The sequence below is a fragment of the Trichophyton verrucosum genome (genome assembly GCF_000151505.1).
Source record: "Trichophyton verrucosum HKI 0517 chromosome Unknown contig00695_1.f1.exp, whole genome shotgun sequence".
Classification (NCBI taxonomy): Eukaryota; Fungi; Ascomycota; class Eurotiomycetes; order Onygenales; family Arthrodermataceae; genus Trichophyton; species Trichophyton verrucosum.
Genome location: NW_003315276.1, coordinates 66,610 through 82,067, shown reverse-complemented (window position 1 = coordinate 82,067; position 15,458 = coordinate 66,610). Strand labels below are relative to the sequence as shown.

The following is a 15,458-nucleotide window of genomic DNA, read 5'->3' as shown; positions in this document are numbered from 1 at the left end:
CAAAACACGACAGAAAGAGGCGTGGGATTGCAAAAAATACGATCTTTTCTCATCCGCCTTACTTCTCGATCCTGCTAAAGGCTTCTTCTGCCATGATTATTCGTAGCTGTATGCCTTGCACCGTAGTCCAGGCGTTTGGTGTTAAACAGCCGCCTGAATGTAGGTCAGTGGAATATAAAAGAGGTCGAAAACCTCTTCAATATCTCCAAGTAATGGTAATGTCAGCTACTACACTCACCACATTTTGTATTGATATCTGTCAATCCCAGCTCAATCCTACCAGCATACGTCAAAGGGATTCTTGCCGAAGTCGCATTTCAAAGCCGTTCTAGTTGTGCGAAAGAGGGGAACCATCGACTGTGATCAATATGCCTTCATTTTTCCCTCGCGAGGTTAGAATATTTTTTGCTCCCCTTCAGATACCTAATCTAACATAGGTGTATGTCATATATAGGATACCCGCACGCTCATGTGTGAGGCAGGGACGGTTATCGACATTGGAGGCGGCCGCTTGGAAAGCTCACTCAAGGAGTTAACAGAGTATCAATTCCTAGGTTCAAATGGTGGAAATCCTCGTGACCTTCCAACGGGACTGTTCTATAATACTAGAGGATTGAAGATCTGGAAGGACATCACTCATTTGCCGGAATACCAACAAACCCAGGATGAAATAAACCTTTTGAACTCCTTCAAGGACCAGATAGCGGACTGGATAGTGGAGGGATGCACAATCGTCGACATGGGTAGCGGGTATGTATTTGCCCTATATATTATTGATCTGACATCATGTCTTCTTGAATAAAATGGTAACATTTAGTTCTTGAAGGGATACCCGAAAGGTGCTGCCTCTTCTAGCGCACCTTGAGCAGTTAAAAGTAGAAGTGCAATACTTTGCTCTTGATCTTTCCAAGCAGGCATTGGAACAGACAATGGAGCAACTTGTCCCAGAATTCCATTATGTCCGATGCTTCGGCCTTTGGGGCGACTTCAGCGATGGTCTGAACTGGTTAAGGCCTGTCAAGTCTCCTAAACTTATCCTTTCCTTGGGCTCCATGTTCGGGAACGATGAGTTCTCCCTCGCCGTCTCCAGGCTGGAGGAGTGGAAACATGTCATGGGCCGCAACGATCTCATGTTACTAGGGTTGGATGCCTGCGACTACCTGCCAGAGCTATGGGAGTCGTACCATGATCCCCAACGAGTCTGGGATAGCTTCATTCGAAATGGCCTGAAATACTCGAACGAAGTTTTGAGGTGTGATTGGTATAAAGAGGAGGACTGGCAAATCTCCGGCCGCATTGATAGCTCACCAGACACAGTCCACCGATTCTCCATCATTGCTAGGCGGGACGTACACTGCCACCCTCTTGGCCTTCACTTCTCCGCGGGGGAACGTGTCGACTTTTTTGAGGCGTGGAAGTACGGTCCAGAGAGGATGAGGAGCCAGTTTAAAATGGCGGGCTTCGCCGAGGTGGAGAGATGGCAGGCCCCTGGCAACCGCCCATTCTGTAGGTGATCCCAAGGTTGAATTCATGTCAAGGTCCGTTGCTGACTCATTCCCACCAATACAGACGAATATCTCTTAATGAATTCCGATTTCACAAAATACTAGGTAGCGACCGGTGGGGGGGGGGAGTCGAGGTGGAATCCGCCTTCTCGCCCCAGGGCCAACGGTCAGACCGCCTTGCATCTCGATGGCTGTGCTCACTTTTTGACCATTCCTGGCGGTGTTTTGACATTTGAATTCCGTTTAGCATATTCAACATTCTGAGCGCTGTTTGTTTTTCTTTGACTTGACGTAAAGCGATGAAGTCCCTTGCAGCATGTCGCCTTTGTATTTAGAACAGACGCTGGTCGTTGTTGATCAAATAGTTAGTTGATGCTTGATGCTGAATGTCATTCTTATTATTGGCGCATCTTCTTGTGTAAGAAAAAGAAAATTGAAGGAGGGAAGTTCAAAACAGTCACGTGTTTACATAATAAATGGATTTGAGCCTCATGGTGGATTATATATTATCCGTTTATTACATGAGCCGAAAACGTCCCGAGGTCCCGGAGTTCCAAAGGCGCAGTTTATTGCGAATTTTTCTACGGAATACTTCAAATAAATTCCTAGACTGTTCTGAATAGGACGATATATCGATAGGGTAAACATTCTCCTTCATTATCATTTTGTCCAAGGCTACCCAAGCTGAGTCAATGAAAGAATTGAAATATGCTATATATAATTCTCTTACAAGAACAAGGACTAGTTATAGAACTGAATAGCTGGATTCACCCGCGGGCATGCTGAGGGTAGAGTTATGTTAAACTAACATAACCTACTGTTGCAATGAGCTGATCAACCATACTTTCCCACCAGGAGGGTCTTTTATGCACTGGCACACTTTCATCGAAGACGTGGCTAACCCCACCACCATCCATCCACGTCCACATTGCCTGGACTGCTGCCCACACCGGGGGAACGCTCTAATAAACCTCGTTAGCCTATTGAATGGTAATTTTTCAAATGTGGGCAGGTTTAAGGGCTGGGTGACATATGAAACTGTTCGGAACCTCGTGCTGACTTACTGATCTACATTTTCCTTCCAGTCCGACGGTTGTGAACCACTCCTCGGCTATCATCCTATCCTTCTTCTCTATCGAGACAAGGGATGCAATAAAAATAGGACAAAAGGGAGCCTGAGACGTGAACAGCGTTCCTGAATATGGCATCATGGTGACGCATTTCCATAAAACTTTGGCTGTTTTTTGGACATCTGGGTGATGGCGAGGTTTTCTACGTCTATTATCAGCCTCCATTCTATCCTGGGTAGATCGAGTTTAAGAGGAACCTTACCTCAACAGTCGGCAGTGGAGGTATATTTGGGCGGCGGCAACCCAAGATTCTCCAGTCAGCTCGGTCACTTTCGTTGCTGTCTGTACTTTTCCATTTTTGTCTAGGTCGCATGATCGAAGCAGCTCTTCCGCACTTGGATACCCATCAGAAAGTTCTGACCACTGGTGGAATGTTTTCAGCCCTTTGCTGATCACTTTTGCTGCATAGATGGGCGCCATGGAGGAATCCTAAAACGAGGATCAGACATAAATCAACTGGCAGTGTATCTGGGAGAGCTAATCTATTATTAACGCAGTTACTTACTTCCTTCACCAAGACAGACAGATTCGTTATTTGTGATATTATATGAAGTAACTTGGGGCAAAGACCAGTACCGCCGTTGATCTTCCAGCTCTCCTTTTGCGTTCCTGCGAGGAGCCAACCATACGCATTCGGGTTTCCTCGAGATGCTAATGGAGTTACAAGCTCGCTGAGAATGCATGCAAGAGCCACCCAATTCGCATAGCCGTGTCTTGCAGCGCTATATTGGGTGCTATCAGGCCGCCAGTATCTGTACCCAGGGTCCGAGTTGTCAAGTATGGACTTGGCTAGCCTCGCAGCCAATATCCAGTTAGGTTCGGCGTTATTTATACGCAACTCCCAATTCACGCACTTAGTTGCATCAGCTTCTTTCTTATTGAATTTTGTTCCGCACGTCTTAAAAAGCCAGCAGAAAATCGGATAGAAATGTTTGATAACTCACATCGTCCACTAGAAGCAACATGATAGCAGCAACAAGGTTGTCACCTTGACCAATGTCTTGGTTTTGCCTGCTTCTTAGGGCAACGCTTATCATTTGTTTAGCTTGATCATAATGATAGTTGACGCGGTCACGAAGGCCTTGCTGCGAGTTATAATCCAGTAAATAACTGCCGCTCAAAGCTACCACAGCGTGCTTTACACACTCGTCATGCTGGGCCATGGCTAATATCTCTTTTATCCAGAAATTAGTTCCAGCAAGAAGAGTTCTTCCGGAACAAAATGCTGCTTGGTCTGTTCTCTCTTTGGTTAACTAACCACCCTTCACGATCTAAGACATTAACCATACCAGGGACTTGAGGGACGCATACAAAATTTCAGGCACTGTCCATCAAACTGATGTTCAGCAAAGACGCTATGCATGGCTATAGTCGGAGGAATGGCTGAGGGTATAACCGAAATTCCTCTGTTAACTTGACGTGGATATGAATATCTTTCTGAATGTAGCGGAATCACCGTTCGGTAGTTGGAGCAACCACGCTTAGCGTGTAAGGCATTCTGATCATCATTCTGACTTTTAGGTACTCGAAGCTTTACTTTTATGTAACTGCTAATTTCTCCATCCACCGGTGGTATGATAATATCTCTGGAAAACTTATGTCTCCTGTCCTGGTTCCGTGCGAAAGGGTTGATAAGTTCCATCTCAACTTTCCGATTGCTAGCCATCGCCGTGGAGGGAAGAGCTACCGCAGGACCCAGGAATGGTTGGTGTTCCATGTTGTCACTGAAATTGAACATATTATTAGGGTCCATCGCTGTGCTGAAATACAATTCTTCTTAGCCGTAAGTTAGCGAAGAATGCGCAAACGCCGACAGATTGGAGATCATGGTGGTAGAGCTATCTTACGGAACGACTGATTAGATTCGCCTTGGTTAGGCTCCTGGGACGGAGCATTGCTAATAAGTTTGAACCGCGGAACTCCTCCCTGTATCTTCCTTGTTGTGTTGAACGCTGACTTCTCGCTCCATCCTCCAGAGTCCTGCTGGACTAACTCCATTAGAGTTTCCGGGCTGCAAAATATTGAATTCGGCGGGTCGAAGTTGTAGCTGGCGAACTGCCTCTGTTGTGGATCCATGGTTTCGTCACACCAGCTACGCTTCTTGGCAAGGGACATAATATCTCTCTTCGCATGATAGGAATACAACTAGCGATCAAGCTTCACCACTCGAGGCGCTTTCGGGCCATGGGTGGAATGGCAAAGGAATCCAACAGCAAGAGCGCCAGAAGAAACGGGTGATCGAGGTCGAAAGAACAAAGCCGCAAGCGCCTCTTTTTAGTTGCGGCTGAGCCGAGACTACATATATTCTGCCAGCCCCGCTATGCCGCACTCGGAAGGCGGTGAAAGGCCCGCTCCGGATGACAAACAATGAGCCGCATCACGTGTACATTAGTAATCATATCTTAATCACGTGAGTAAACAAGTGGATCCGCATTGGGCGAAGAGCGAAAAAACGACATCAAACAACATTTCGAGGGACGACAAGACTTTTGATAATAATGAAGATATTGATGAGAACGACAGCAAGCCGAGAGGAAAGAGGCAACCAAGGGATACATGTGGGTGTTCATGAAGCTGCAAGAGAGATAAGGGCGCATGCAAGTTTGTCAGGCTGGCTGGGACAGGGGGGCTCGCTAAAAAAAAAACACATGCTGCTGCGGTAACTATGTTAATCTCCCTGCGCATAAGCCTCCCTCGTCAACCCTAGCCCAGGGTTTGCCAAATTGACCAACTGAGTGACTGGGATCTTCCGGTCTTGCTCACTCTGCCCGACTTCCAATCTCTCCCCTCTGAAGCAGGCCACAAGGCTGGGTAAGTAGCACTGCCTTGCCTGATGCCCGCCTGACGTACATACCTATCCAGCCCGCCCGTACATCCATTTGCCTAAGAGAGGAAGCAAAGTACATAGCTACCCCAGACACTCACGGACTATATTTATGGCCGGGCTGGGCTTCACCTTGCTTTGCTCCCGTTCGTCGCCCTGCCCTGTGCGAAATTCTTGTGGGAAGTCGATCCTTCCATCCCACATTGGGTTGCTTACTACTTGTTTCCTAACCGCCTGCCAGGACGTGGCGAGAGAGGCATACATAAGAACGCCTACAGCGTAAACACTGCCCAGTAATACCACTGTCCCAAGCCTATGTATGCAAGAAATGGCTGCCATGTCGTCCAGCGATCTTCCAGCAAACATACTTCTGTCACGTTCACAGCCTCTTAGCCCATGGCTTCAAGAAATCATCCGAACAAAGCTTAGCGAACTAAACTTGTCCGATACCAGCGTTCGTGAAGAAAAAGGTGCTACTGTTCCCGACTTAGGGCTTAGATCACAGCCTTTATCAACGCCCGGAGATGGCGGTTCTCCTTGGGCACTCTTACAACAGCCTTCTGGTCCCACACCTGCGCCATCAGTTCAGGCAGATAAAAAGCCTGCGCATGCTCCTAGCTGCAGGCTAGTCGAGATTGGGGAGTTCCTTGTTGATATGATGGCTTTAACGTCGAAGATAGCCTCTGCCTTGGTCGAGGCAGAAGATATAAAAACTTATATCGAGGCTCATATCCAACAACTAAATGAAATGCATCATCTTTCCGATATGGATATGGTTACATATATGAGTGAGAAGGAACGTGACCTCAAGTAAGTACCTTCGAGTGTTTCCACCTTATTTGCGCAATAGAACTCCGTATACCAATAGTTTCATCAACTGTTATCTCTGATATACTCTACCCTCCTAGGGTTTTTCTTTTATTGCTCTCTCCAGAGAATTCATGAATAAGTACTTATCTGCCGGCTTGACTGATCATGGAACGCTCACTAATGGCGCACAGTACACTTGCAACTAGACTTGAGGAAATGGCCAATGAAACATCAATGGTCTGGCGGCGAAGCCCCAACCCACCCCATCACATGGGGGATGTACTACAGACAGCATCTTCTGCTATGGTTTCTTGCAGGTCAAACAACAATTCTTCAACTGGTAGTCAGATTAACCCAAATTGTGCAATGGGACCTGACTTCAACTCAGGATCGCCTACGCCTACTGTTTCGTGGAGCTCGAGCACGAACAATGCAGCGGAGGAAACGGCCTTTCCAGTATCTATGGAGGCCTTCCAAAACACGTACCCCAACCTCAACAGACGTGGAGTGGGGAACTGGGTATGCCCATATGGTGAAAAATGCACAAAGGGCGGATTCCGCGATGGAAAGGTTGTTATATTTGGGCGGAATTCCTCTTTTAAGTAAGTGTGCCCCTCCATAATAACGAATGGCGTCCCATGTACTCTGTTTTACGTTCATCTTGATAAGCTTCTCCCAGCTCCTACAGCTAACAAGATTCTCAGGACACATCTACAAAAACACGAGAAAGCATTTAAGTGCAACATACCTGGGTGTAAGAATACCGCGGGATTTGCTAGGATTGACCAATTAAGGAGGCACAAGATTGAGGTCCATCATATAAATCGCGAGGATGTTGAGGATGGAAAATGAAGCGTATAGCAACGATTTGGTTCTCTTTTCGATTACTTCTTCTGATGGTGGATGGCCATGTGATTGGAGGTGATAACATTGGGCGATTTTCGAATTTGCCTTCATCTTACCTCTTGTTGATTGTGAGTTTTCGTAGCTCTGGTCAGTGTCTACCATTCCATACATTTAAAGTCTAAATTCTCCGAGGCAGTGCGTGCAATATCTATTTCAATCTCTTTTCTCATTAGGCAAAAAAGTAGTCAGAAGTTAATATTTTAAAAGAGTCCCATGTTGCATCTACAGAGGGTCATTACGATATAGGGGTCTCTAAGATCAACGTGATGGTGAGGCTTGGACACTGCCACTTCCAAGCATGCCCTGGCATATATAGAACACAGCCCTCAGAGTTTTGGCCGGGGCCTAGCCTTATACACCATTTTGCGAGGCTCACAAGCAGAGCGCCGGTCGAAAGCAGCGCCTCACCTTTCCAGGGGCTGGACAAGGTGGTAGTGCTTGATTTAATTTTTTTTTTTTTTCCCCATACATACTCAGGCGGACAAGGCAGAAGATCTCAATTTATCTAGCTGGTTAAATCGTCTCATGCATTCCAACCAAGGCATTGCAAAACCACAAAAGCTCATACCCGAATGCCCCTCGAGTGGCTTTACAAGCAGGCCAGGCAAGACTAGACACCATGCTGCCTATGGAATCCTTTACAACATTGCGTTAATTTTGCTACTCTCTGAGCGTTCATATTGATCTGTTCAATTCCTTGAGACATTGATCAAGTTAGCATCATTGTTGGACGTATTCTATAACTGTTCAATATGGATAGAAAGCGCAAAGCCACCAATGGGTTGCCTAATGAATCGCGCCGAATTCCTGGGTACAATATCAGTAACAGATGCCATCTCGACCTGGGTCGCCATGCCAGTCAGGAAAGTACCTCAGTGTCTGACCAGAATCTTGTGCCCGGGCACGATAGAATTCTATGTGAGACAAACCTAGAACTTGTCAACTCCCAGCAGGTACAAACGTATACCCAACCTTCTTACGCCTCTAAGCTTGATGCTCGAGAATTTGTATCCGCAAGAACATCAAGCTCTATCCACGAGAATAGTTGGATCCACTCCAGCTCGAAGGTAGCCAGGGTATCAAGTTCCAGTCACCCGGCTATGTATTCAACAGGCCACCACAGGACGCCAACGAGCAACGGTAACGAAACTCGCGGTTCTCACCAAGCCAACCTTCTAGGTCATCAATATCGACATCTCGGTCAGACTGCCGGCACCCGAGAATACCACTCAGCTACGAGCTCTATGTCGCAGGCTGGATTTATGGTCTCTATGGGTCTGTCATACTCAATGCGGAAATACCTCGAGAAAAATTCTCAATCTCACGAAACCAATAGGGCCCTAGAAGATATCAATCGATATTTCCCTCAACGAGTTCCTTCAAACGGCTTCATAGACCCAACTATTAATGATTATGAGTGTGAAGGTCAGCAGATGAGTGTGAATCCAGGGACTTGGTTTGAGGAACAAGGACAGTAACATTCTTTTCATATTTTGAAATGGAGTATCTTCTCTGCTTTTTTATCATTTAGGTAGCTGTTGGTTCAGTCGTTTGTTTAACTTTAGCTATGTGTTTCCCAACCCTTTTCATCTGCAGCTGAATTTTTTGCATTCAGCTTTAGGTGGATTTGTATCTCGAACATTTCTAAGATAACTGGGCTTGAGTTTGAATGGTGCCTTCATAAACACCTCAAGAGGTATAGGGGAAAAGGCAATACCCCACAAGCTCTGCTTCAACTAGCGCTTGGAGTTAGCCCTTGTCAGCGACACATTTACCCCTCCATGGCATGCCAGGGTCAGCCTCAAGTCCTCGATAAAGTGGAGATTTGGATCTCGGTTCTCAATATCTTCAAATGTCTGCAAAAGACGGATTAACACGTAGGATGCCTCAGTCAATGCGTATTGTTCTACAAGGGTTAGCATGGGTAAATCAGACCGCAATTCAAACTCCCGCAAATAAATATGCCGCAGGAAGAAAGAGATAGCTTTCACTTACGGCCTAAGCAGATTCTAGGGCCACCATTAAATGGTAGGTAGTTCCATCCCACTCGGAGAGTTTCCCATCGGCTGGGGCGGAAGGTAGTTGCGTCTGGACCATAGATTTTTGCAGAACGATGAAGACTCCAAACTGAGTATAATACAGTTGTATCTTTGGGAATCAGAACCTTCTGATCTCCATTTGGACCGCCACCACGAGGTAGTGTTGTAGGCTTGACTGCTTCACGACTATTGGATGGTACAACTGGGAAGAGACGAAGAGCTGAATGACGGGGACCAGATTATCTTAGTATGCATTTCACAAACGGGTACGTTTGCTGCAGACCGGGGCGCAGTGACATGCATAAGACAGAATAGAGCTTGTGAACGGTAAAGAGACGATATAACTGACTTTCATTAAGAACATAGCGAAGATACTTCATGGATTTAATATCCTCATATGTTGGCTTTCGGTTTCCCAAGGTTTCGATTACTTCTTTTCGAAGGCGGAACCATTCGTCTTTGTGTCTTGCGAGCTGGTGGCAGCAGATAGATAAAAGGCCAGCAGTTGTGTCTCTACCAGCAAGCAGGATATTGAAAAGCTCTGATCGAAGTCGGACTGGATCCTGGAATTCTTTTGCAGCCTCTTCTAGAAAAACATACTTTCCACCTAGATCGTGGCTGGTTGGTTTGCCAGAAGCTTGTCGCTCTATAGCTTTTGTTGTAAATTTATCCAAGTATGCATGCATATTTTTGCATATCTTCTTGAATTCAGTACTGTCTTTCTGGAGCCAGTAAAAGTCTTGGAGGGTAATTCGATGAAGTAAAATCTCTACCACAGGCCGGCATTATTACCATCTAAACCTCAATAGATAAAAATAGAGGCGGGGGATAAAGAAGCCGTACCTGATCCTCGAGTAAAGTCATTGTAAAACTGGGACTCTTGTGCAAGACAGTCTGGTAATAAGCTATTGACACTTCCACCAAATAAAAAATCGGTTGCTAGTTTGTCAACACCAGGTTAGCGATAGATGGCTTGGGTTAAGGGTTGGGTTGTCAATGATACATTCCAGTACCTGTATCCATTGACAGCTTGAAAAAGAGTTCCTGAAGGTCGACGGTCTTCTTTTCTGGGATCAAGTTAAACATGTTCTGTACAAATGACTCCAGAACTACAAGATCCTGGATTTGCTGCCTTGCGAACTGTGGGCGCAGAACACTGCGGGAATGGCGCCATGGTTGACCCGATTCCCCCCCTCCATACATGTGGGTAAATATACCGTCACCAAGCATGGGCACGAAGCTGTTGTACCTCGAGGCGCCGAGGCTGAAATCCTCGAACTGGGTGGCAAGCATTGCTTTGATGTTTTCTGGTTCGCGAGTCAAGATCATAGGTTTCCCAAACATAGAAACCGAAACGGTATCGCCATGCTTTTCGAGCAATTCCATCTCTAATTCCAAGTAGCGATTCTCTTCAACTGCCTTTGAGACTCTGCCGTAGAAGTCGATGCCAAACTTCACTGGAGACTGTTCGACTTTCGGGGGAAGTCGAGTCCTTTCGCGTACACGAATCTTTTTCAGCGCCAAATAGTCAAGTGTGGTAAGGTATACATAGTAAATACCACAAGCTGCCACAATGGCAGCAATGAGGGGAAAGAACATCTCTAACTGCTCGTTCTTGTGCCGGGTCGATGGTGATGGAAAGTAATTCGAGCTGAAATCAAGAACGGATGTGAGTGTCCAGGCAGCCACGTATTTACTTATATTGAAGTTAACTAGTTATCTGGTTACGGCGGACTAGATGGACCATGTTTCACCGGTTCCCGCGAATGCGAAACAGAGGAACTCCGGAAGACGGGGTAGTTAGTTACCATCCATGTTAATAATGACCTTATTCGTAAGATTTTTTCTTGAATACTATCATGATTTCAGGCAGGATATGATGTCGCATTCCCTCACTCGAGGATATTCCGTCCGACTTAACTACCTGTGACGGAAGGTATCGTAATAGGCACCCACCATCTTGTTTCGATCGTGTATGAGAGCACAGATATGTCATTATTGCCATCGCAATCGTTAACTAGCAGGGGCACGCACGCACGCCCGTCAGGTAGATCGCGGGCACCTCGGGCCTCGCATGGCAGAGACTGATGATGTAAGCCACAGATCTGAACCTTAACATAATGCTTATTTCCTTTCAACCAATCGAATGCTTTGATCTTCCTTCTAACCGAAACGAATAGGGCTAGAGGCGTCAGGTGACCCACTTACCCGCGACTTAAACTTCTTCCCCCTTCCAATTGTAACTTTGCAACCGCGAATAATATAGTGACCAGACTTCCTGGACCAGACAACCTTGCTGCAAGCCTCAAACCGCATCCTAGTGTAAGTATTATTTGAATTCGAAGCCCTCTCCCCCGTCTTCTTCGCCGAAATCTCCAATATGACTACCCACGGCCCGAATGAGGAGTTCGTTTGTGAACGACGTCGTGAGTTGCTAAGCTCGCTACAGGACCTGCTTAGAAGAATTCACCCCCAGGGAATTTCCTCTACTACCTGGGCTGGTCTGTGGCTGGCGGACATCGAGATACTCGAAGCTCTCCTTGACCCGAATCAGCGGACAGAGCTTTTTAAGCTACTCAATCATCAGACTGAAAATGTCGCTCTCCTATGGCAACAGCTTGATCCTTGGAAGTCCCGCTCCCCATCACCATCAGCACCGCAGTCCCCACTCGCCTCACCGCGCGGGACTCCCAGCCAGTCATCCCCGCTTCATCGTTCGACCATCGAGAGACAAGCAGGTTTACACCGTGACGTCCACGAAGATGAGCAAGCCCCGCAGCCAACGTCGCAGCCAGCCACACCTCCAGCTAAACGCCAGCGCAGAGACTCCTTTCGATCGTCAACAGCACGGAGGCAATGTCTTTTTAGAGATGAGAATAGGTGCCTAATTACAAAATCTCTTGACCCCGTTGACGCGGCACATATATTTCCGCACTCATTGAGGAATTCCTTCTCAATAGACAATAATAAACACCGATTTTGGGTTTTGCTACAATTATTCTGGACGGAGCGTCGTGTTAATACCTGGATGGCCGCCGCATTCCCACGAGGCACTACCGAGGTAGTGGAGAACTTGCTGTGTTTTGCACCTACAATCTATAGGTGGCATTCTAAGGGCTTGTTTGGGTTGCAGCCAATTCGCCGGTCCGACGACGGCAAGGAATTCACTGTCAAGTTCTACTGGCTGCCGTTGCGGAAACCAGCAGCTCAGGGTGTCGACCTGTTGACTGACCCTACCATACCGGAGGATCTCGTTGGCATCGCCAAGGACTACAGGGCCTGGAACACTTTTACAGGCGAGGAGATTGCGTCTGGGCGAGAGATCGTCCTGACGACCAGAGACCCCGAAAACTTGCCACTGCCCAGCTGGGATCTCCTGGACCTGCAGTGGACCCTGCAGCGCCTGGTTGCATTAAGGGGGGCGGCGGATGTCTTCGCTGATACCATTGATGATGACGATAGCAGTGGTATTATGTGGGAGGACGAAGACGAAAATGTCCGCCACCGTGATAGCATTGCATCATCGTCTGACCAGGAGATCGAGCCGCTGTCTCTCTCTCCGCAAGCTCCAAAAGTCGTCAGTACGACAAGCAATGTTATAGATGCCCCCGCAGACGATCAGGCTCTCGCATAGAGCAGGTTGGACAAGCAGCCTGTTCTACAGGGAGATCTATGGGGTAACTACAGAGTAGTTACGGCAGAAACTCAGAAGTTAAGCCCCTCAGCCTTGACACCTGGCGTGAGAAAATCTTCTTACGAATAATGTTATTAACGTGGATGGGATCGACCATGCCGAGGGCGAGTGTCATACTCCCTTGCATCCTGCTATATAGCCCGGCTCCTCTAGTAACTTATTATACTGCACTGCTAGACGGGCAAGGAAGGCACTTGCGAATGTGGGAGGTAGAAAGTAGCTAAGACTGAGGTAGATGGACGCAGCAACGAAGCTATACTCGGCCAAGCTTGTCGGAGTCTCCGAAAACCGATTATTGAGATGGTGCCGAATGATGGCAAAATTGGCAACAGAAGACATGGTGATATAGCTAAGTAACTAGTAACAAAGCTCAAAAGTCGCTTGTTGGTGGATCTGAGGTACCAAGTGGTAGTGGTAGTAAGGCGGAAATGCAGAGGAGAACTGTGATGGCAACCTCATCTCTCCGGGTGCAAGGCCCTCTGTTTATACCTCTCAGGTATCTAGTTAGGATAGATAACTGTAGGAGCAACAAACCGTTGACGTTGAGATAAACATGGAAAAGCCCGTCCCTTCTGCCGCCAAGACCTGCCCGCCTTTCAGCGCCTTTGGGCACGTTCCACTCCCGAGGTACAAGTTAACTAACCGACGATGCAAAAAGTATCAAGAAACCAACGTCCAACAAGAAGGGAACTAGAGCCATAGAGAGGTAAGTAGATCAAGCGCCTAGACAGACAGGAAACATGACTACCCGCTACCGTGTCGAGTGTAAGTAACATCCAACACCCCAGGGGAACTGGGCCGGGGGAGGCGATAACTACACAAATACTGACACCAGAAATAGACGCCCTCAAGGTAAGCTTAATGATCCTACACTCTCCATGCCTTAAGGAATATGGCTGGACTTTTCCACTGTATCCTGTACTTTGCGGGGATAATAGAATTTGCATGTCTGACCGTCATCTCTTCACAGTCACATCGCCGTGACCAACTGGTAAGATCCAAGGAGATCATCAGCCGTACACCAGTCTCCTGCTCCCGGGTAACTCAATATCTGGACTAACGCATTGTGTTACGAATATCAGATTGAATGGATCAAGGTGAGCTCTTCAGGAAGGAAAAGCTGAATAACCTGCGCTGAATAGGTTTATATAGGGCCTTCTTGCAGTTCCCTTCGTTCTGCATTCGCAACCCACTGCTGCTTACAAGGAAAACAGCCCCAACCTCGCACATCTTGCCGAACGGACACATAATAGATATGTTGAGATTATGCGGGATGTTGAACATCTGATCAATGACCACAGTATGTGGTTTGCATTAAAAAAAAAAATACTCAAACAGATAACTAGATAAACCACTAGACTGACTTCTGGCCATAGTTGAACTCCAGAAAACGGGAGCTAGTGGAAAATCTACATTGAAACTGCTAGTTCCCTCTGTTGGTACCTTCTTTACACCATTACTGCTGGAAGATGCCTTCATATACCAGGATAACAAGAGGTTTATTAGTCACAGACGATTTGTGCCTCCGTCATTCAATGATATCCGTCTCACGCTTAATACTGCTCAGTTAATGGGTCTTGTTCGCCGTAGTGAAGTCCAGCTGATTACGTTTGACGGAGATGTAACACTCTATGATGATGGGTGTTCTCTCACGGCAGATAACCCAGTTGTGAAGAGGATAATACTTCTCTTGAAGCAAAACAAGAGAGTCGGTATTGTGACTGCTGCCGGATACTCTTCTGCTGCAAAATACAAAGAGCGCCTCGAGGGCCTCCTGGAAGCTATCAAGGACTCCGCTGACCTCAGCGTCAAGCAAAAGAATCATCTCACTGTTCTTGGAGGCGAGAGCAACTTCATGTATGAATTTGATCCTCAGTCCCCCGATCTGCTCACCTATAAGCCCCAGAGCGAGTGGCAGCTGGATGAAATGAAGCAGTGGAACGATGAGGATATCAAAGAGTTACTAGACATCGCGGAGGCCGCGTTGCGAGACTGTGTCAGTAACTTGAGGCTCCCCGCTGCAATTTTGAGAAAGGAGAGGGCCGTGGGTATATATCCGCTCGAGGGACATCGAATGCATCGTGAGCAACTGGAGGAGACTGTTTTGGTGGCGCAGCAAACTATTGAAACATCTGAGGTTGGCAGGCGCCTTCCATTTTGCGCATTCAATGGTAAGGTACCCGCAGTCTATTTGCGATAATACGGTGACACTAATCCACTACTTTGTGATAGGTGGAAGTGATGTCTTTGTAGATATTGGGGATAAATCGTGGGGTGTCCTTGCTTGCCAGAAGTACTTCGGTGGCATTGATAGATCCAAAACTCTGCATATAGGAGACCAGTTCCTTTCTGCTGGGGCAAATGATTTTAAGGTATGGACTATAGTTCCTTATCCATTTGACTCATGTTTCCTAACTGATAATCTTATATTTAGGCACGACTTGCATGCACCACTGCGTGGATATCTAATCCTGGTGAAACAGTTCAACTACTTGACGAACTCGCCGTTCTGGAACAGGGTGCTAGGGCGTGAACTGCCCTACATGATAT

General features: G+C 47.0%; 6 protein-coding genes across 6 annotated transcripts; 4 read left to right on the top strand and 2 right to left on the bottom strand.

Moving 5' to 3' along the window:
- Nucleotides 1–469: 469 nt before the first annotated feature.
- TRV_06356 (uncharacterized protein) lies at nt 470–1,514 on the top strand (the record flags this gene model as incomplete). Its single annotated transcript, XM_003019592.1, has 2 exons — nt 470–750; nt 827–1,514. 2 exons carry the CDS (start codon nt 470–472, stop codon nt 1,512–1,514), a joined length of 969 nt encoding a protein of 322 aa, XP_003019638.1.
- Nucleotides 1,515–2,712: 1,198 nt separating this feature from the next.
- Nucleotides 2,713–4,750, bottom strand: TRV_06355 (uncharacterized protein; the record flags this gene model as incomplete). The annotated part of the gene is made up of 6 exons (XM_003019591.1): nt 2,713–2,806; nt 2,838–3,064; nt 3,141–3,533; nt 3,580–3,869; nt 3,947–4,390; nt 4,483–4,750. 6 exons carry the CDS (start codon nt 4,748–4,750, stop codon nt 2,713–2,715), a joined length of 1,716 nt encoding a protein of 571 aa, XP_003019637.1.
- Nucleotides 4,751–5,787: 1,037 nt separating this feature from the next.
- On the top strand, nt 5,788–6,875 carry TRV_06354 (uncharacterized protein; the record flags this gene model as incomplete). Its single annotated transcript, XM_003019590.1, has 2 exons — nt 5,788–6,269; nt 6,461–6,875. 2 exons carry the CDS (start codon nt 5,788–5,790, stop codon nt 6,873–6,875), a joined length of 897 nt encoding a protein of 298 aa, XP_003019636.1.
- A 1,886-nt stretch (nt 6,876–8,761) lies between these two features.
- On the bottom strand, nt 8,762–11,029 carry TRV_06353 (cytochrome P450 alkane hydroxylase, putative; the record flags this gene model as incomplete). Its single annotated transcript, XM_003019589.1, has 7 exons — nt 8,762–8,911; nt 8,951–9,081; nt 9,171–9,434; nt 9,564–9,983; nt 10,058–10,153; nt 10,228–10,926; nt 11,023–11,029. The coding sequence occupies 7 exons, from the start codon at nt 11,027–11,029 to the stop codon at nt 8,762–8,764; spliced, it is 1,767 nt and encodes a 588-aa protein (XP_003019635.1).
- A 565-nt stretch (nt 11,030–11,594) lies between these two features.
- On the top strand, nt 11,595–12,848 carry TRV_06352 (uncharacterized protein; the record flags this gene model as incomplete). Its single annotated transcript, XM_003019588.1, has 1 exon — nt 11,595–12,848. One exon carries the CDS (start codon nt 11,595–11,597, stop codon nt 12,846–12,848), a length of 1,254 nt encoding a protein of 417 aa, XP_003019634.1.
- A 952-nt stretch (nt 12,849–13,800) lies between these two features.
- On the top strand, nt 13,801–15,441 carry TRV_06351 (uncharacterized protein; the record flags this gene model as incomplete). The annotated part of the gene is made up of 5 exons (XM_003019587.1): nt 13,801–13,899; nt 14,061–14,208; nt 14,285–15,079; nt 15,141–15,280; nt 15,343–15,441. The coding sequence occupies 5 exons, from the start codon at nt 13,801–13,803 to the stop codon at nt 15,439–15,441; spliced, it is 1,281 nt and encodes a 426-aa protein (XP_003019633.1).
- Between the last annotated feature and the right edge of the window lie 17 nt (nt 15,442–15,458).